We start from the raw sequence: 4,710 nt of genomic DNA, 5'->3' as shown, positions 1-4,710 counted from the left end.
ATTTATTCTCAACACATCATATATTTTATCAATATTTATTAGACACTTTTTACTCTTGAAAAGCCTATTAAACACAATTTTTTTTTGGAAGTTTATAACAAAATCATCTAGACTTTTCGGTCAAGAGTTGATTATCTTATACAAGTTGAGTACATTCAAGTTGACAATCAAACTTTAATTACAACATTAATTTTGTGTAAATAGTAACATTTCTATATATTCATGAAGTTAATATTAGTTTAAAAGGTGAATTGACTAAACTAATGAAAAATAATGAAAATATTATCAAAATATTACATACTACTAAAAAAAAAAAATTTTTTTTTTTTGAAAAATTTGCTATGTATTTATTTATTTATTGTTAATTTGAATATTTTTTATCCTTTTGTCAATATGGATTATTTTTTGAACTTTTATAAAAAAATAATTTAGTCCATAAATTTGAATATATTACATTTTAGCCTTTATATTTCATACTTTATAACAGTTTAGTTTATAAACTTTGGTATATAATAATTTCATTACTAGTCTATACCGTGAATTTGTAACAATTTAATAATTTTCACGAGAAATTCAAGAATAAAATTTTTTTATTGAATAAAAAAATGTACCAAAATTGAGCCTTCATAGTTTATAACCACAAAGATATAGAGTCCAAGCTGCAACTAAAATTTAGATACAAAATTGTCATCTATATTAAATTTTTTTTTTTATAAATCTTTCATAAATTTAAACATAAGACATAAAAATTATTTCAAAAGTTTGGATTATTCTTTAATATCGATCGATGGCATTGTAATAATCAGAAGAAAAGAAACAAAAAAACAAAAGGAAGGAAGCAACATAGAAAGCCCGTGTAGCTACATGAAAAGAAAAGAAAAGAAAAGAAAAGAAAAATGAAGAAGAAAGTAAATGAAGAAGAATTCTGGGGGTTAAATTTTATCTGTGGGTGCCCAATGATTCTTCTACTTCTGTCAAGATTTCAGTCATCACCTTCCCCCTTCTTAACCATTTCCCTTAATCTTCTCCCATTTCTCCTTTTTCCAAATTTCACACCCACATCCCACCAAACCAAAATCTCTCTCTTTCTCTGTATTACTTCTTGGTGCAATTCTTGTTGCACTCTTCTTTTCATTCTCCTTCCATCAATCTCTCAATAAACAATCACAATGGCCATTTCTCTAACTCCTGGTACGTTTTTTCGATTTCATCCCTTTTCATTAGTTTTCTGGGTCTTTTGTTTCCCACTCTTCACTTCTACTTTAATACTTTAATACTTCATTTCTCGATTCACTCTTTTGGTTACAGCTCAAAACGGTGTCGTTTTCCCTATTCTTTGATCCCTCATTGCACTCTGTTTCTCGACTTGATTTGGGTCTGCATCATTTCTCATTTTCGTTTGGGATTCAATCTTTGAATCTTTGTTGTGGGTTCTTTTGTGAGCCGTTTTTTTGTTTTGTTCCTCCTCATTGGATTTCTCGACATTGTGTTCGTTCTACTTGTCTGATTCTTAGTGGGTTTTCTTTGATTTGTTTTTTTAAGGTTTGAAGATATAATAAGATTAGTTTGCTGTTGATTATTTCATGGTTATGATTTTTTAACAATCTTTTTCTTTTCCTCTTTGCTTTTTGTGTTGTTGCTTTTGATTCTCTCTGTTCTCAAATTCAATGTTTTGTGTCCTTGTCGGTGGTGGAGATTACAAATAGTTGTGGAAAGAAGAAGATAATGGGAGAATTTCTGATTCGTATTCTGGGAGATTGTTTTGAGTTTGATTTCATAATTGTTGGTTGGCATAAAAAGAAAAATTACTCTGACTATCTATGTTCTGTTTTATGACTTGTGAACCAAAAGATTTGAGGAAAATATGAGATGTTGAACAAATGATGAAGGAATATATGAAGTTGTTTTAAACATGAGATGATTTATGCTCCAAATTCTGAAATTTCTTTTTGACCGTTGATCTCAAGGAGATTGGATTGGGCTTTTACAGGTGATATTAAGGATCTTTCCTCAGGATTTGAAGGAAAATTGCAGGTTAATAATTCCCCTGTGGTTTGTTTTGGGGAAGTTTTGATAGATTTTGTGCCAACAGTTGGTGGAGTTTCCCTTGCTGAAGCTCCTGCTTTCAAGAAAGCCCCTGGTGGTGCTCCTGCTAATGTGGCTGTTGGCATTTCAAGGCTTGGTGGCTCCTCAGCTTTCATTGGCAAGGTTCATTTTCACTAACTTAAATCTTCCCATTTAATCAGACTGTTGAATCATTGAATGTTTTTTATTGTTAGAAGAGGGGTTGGCTCCATTTTTTATTTGTGTCAAGAAAACATCTTCTTTCCATCAGTATTGGGAAGAAGAAATGTCAACTTTTCCCCTTGTGTTATAGGTAGGTGATGATGAGTTTGGATATATGTTGGTAGACATTTTGAAACAAAACAATGTAGACTGTTCTGGAGTGCGGTTTGACCCAAATGCAAGGACAGCTCTGGCGTTCGTCACGCTTCGAGCAGATGGCGAACGGGAATTTCTTTTCTTCCGCCATCCAAGCGCTGATATGCTTCTCACTGAACGAGAACTTGAGGTTAAAGTTATTGAGCAGGCAAGTCTCATTTTCTTATCAAGAGATCAAACATGTTCTATGCTTCTTTGCTGATACTTTTTGCCATTTGGAATTCGCTTCGGTTCAGGCAAAGATCTTTCATTATGGATCAATTAGTTTGATTGATGAACCAAGCAAATCAGCACATCTAGCTGCACTGAAACTTGCAAAAAACTCTGGCTGCCTCCTCTCTTATGATCCCAACTTGAGGTTGCCATTGTGGCCTTCACCGGAAGCTGCTCGGGATGGCATAATGAGCATCTGGGATCAAGCTGACATTGTTAAGGTATAGTGTCTGATCACGAAGCATTTTGGTGCCTTCACAGTTAGAAGTGTGAAAATTGTGTAGCGTTCTTTTCATTTTCTCTTTTAAATCTATGCAGATAAGTGAGGATGAAATTACTTTCTTGACTGGTGGAGATGATCCCTATGATGATAATGTGGTGTTGAAAAAGCTTTTTCGTCCGAATTTCAAGCTTTTAATTGTGACCGAAGGGTCGCAAGGCTGTAGATATTACACTCGAGTAAGCATCGTGTTGTCGATACTCATTGTTAAATCATCAATAAACTGATAGCACGTGGTCTTTACTATATTTCCAACACTTTTCTTTTCTTGTGGGATCATAAGTACAAGAAAGTGAAAGGGAACTAATATTGTACAAGCTTGAACTCAGAACCTTCTACGAAGACTCTATTTCTTTGAGTAACATCATATGACAATGTCCTATACAGAAATTCCGAGGCAGGGTTGCTGGTATCAAAGCTAAACCTGTTGACACGACCGGAGCTGGCGATGCATTTGTAAGTGGGATATTGTTCAGGATAGCTTCGGACTTGAGCATTTTTCAGGTTCCATATGTTCCTTCCTAATGCAACAACATGATCTCTGTTACTCCTGTATATATACTGTTTCTTAATTTACATGGAAGAATTTCCTTTTGGCAGGACGAGCAACGGCTACAAGATGCACTACGCTTTGCAAATGCCTGCGGTGCCATCACCGTGATGGAGAGAGGAGCCATTCCTGCTCTACCGACGAAAGAAGCCGTCCAAAAAATGTTGTCCAATGTCACCACTGTATGATAAAAAAAAAAAATCTTTTTAGCTGCCTTTGTTGCAATTAGGATTTAGGCTAATGTAATATGAGTTTCCTTTCTGGCTGGTTGAGAGAGCTTTGAGCTCAATTTTATATAGTGTTATGCCCACAGCAACCTTGTCTTCTAATAAATGCTATATCTTTCCTGTTTCTCTAACAGTGATCTTAAGAGAGCATAGGTTCACTGTTTGGGTTGTAAGTGTTATAAATGTATATTGTTGGACACAAATTGTAGTTATTAGAACAATCTCTCAATTCACTATTGATTCATTTCAGTTTTACTGCAACAAAATCTCTCCATATATTTCAGTTTTAAATACCACTTTTTTGGCTAAATTATAAATTTGGTTCTTATACTTTGGTGAAAGTTATAATTTAGTCCCTATGGTTTGATAAAATCTCATAAATAGTTCCTATGTTTTGATAAAATTCTCATCAATGGTCCATAATTTTATCAAACCATAAGCGGTGAAATTCTAATTTTAAACTATATGGACTAAATTCTAACTTTGTCCAAATTATGGGGACCGAATTTGTGATTTAACCCACTTTTTTTCTCCCTTAAGAACATAAGTTGTTCATTATTTGGGTTGAAGCTGTTTCTTTCTAACATTTCTTGTTTTCTCTCTTTAACAACTCTTTTAATTTTTTTTTCCTCTAACAGCTTTTTCTGTCTAGCTACTTTCTTGTTATAACTCTCCATTCTAATTGTTGTTGTTTAAATAAGATAAATTTATCATATTTGATCAGTGTTGTATGGTTCATTAAAAACATCTGGTTAAATTACAAGTTTTAGTCACTGTACTTTAGGTTCGTGTCTATTAAAATCAATCCTTTTTTTCTCTTTGATGGAATGTGAAAGTAAACATACGGTTCGAACATGTTTTTATGAAAGTGAAAAGTATTTGTAGTTAGTAATTTGGTAGTTTTTTTTCCTCGAATGAAATTTTAATTCAGTGGATTCAAATATTATGTAATAGATATAAGACATCGTCAAAGTAAATATAGCTTCATTAACTTATAA

At 33.1% G+C, this 4,710-nt stretch overlaps 1 protein-coding gene across 2 annotated transcripts; it reads left to right on the top strand.

Annotated features, from left to right (window-relative positions):
- The first annotated feature begins 854 nt into the window (after window positions 1-854).
- On the top strand, window positions 855-3,978 carry LOC120092718 (pfkB-like carbohydrate kinase family protein). Of its 2 annotated transcripts, none has more exons than XM_039050873.2 (7): window positions 855-1,191; window positions 1,991-2,208; window positions 2,378-2,590; window positions 2,679-2,876; window positions 2,974-3,114; window positions 3,323-3,439; window positions 3,536-3,978. In XM_039050873.2, the coding sequence occupies exons 1-7, from the start codon at window positions 1,170-1,172 to the stop codon at window positions 3,671-3,673; spliced, it is 1,047 nt and encodes a 348-aa protein (XP_038906801.1). In that variant the 5' UTR covers window positions 855-1,169; the 3' UTR covers window positions 3,674-3,978. The 2 variants fall into 2 exon arrangements, with proteins under 2 accessions (XP_038906801.1, XP_090164855.1); XM_090308729.1 differs by having other exon boundaries at window positions 899-1,191; window positions 3,323-3,391.
- The last annotated feature ends 732 nt before the right edge of the window (window positions 3,979-4,710 follow it).

Source organism: Benincasa hispida, chromosome 12, assembly GCF_027475165.1.
Source record: "Benincasa hispida cultivar pf3 chromosome 12, pf3_genome.v1.1, whole genome shotgun sequence".
Taxonomy (NCBI): Eukaryota; Viridiplantae; Streptophyta; class Magnoliopsida; order Cucurbitales; family Cucurbitaceae; genus Benincasa; species Benincasa hispida.
Note: the sequence above shows the minus strand (reverse complement) of the source record. Positions and strands in the feature narration are given on the sequence as shown.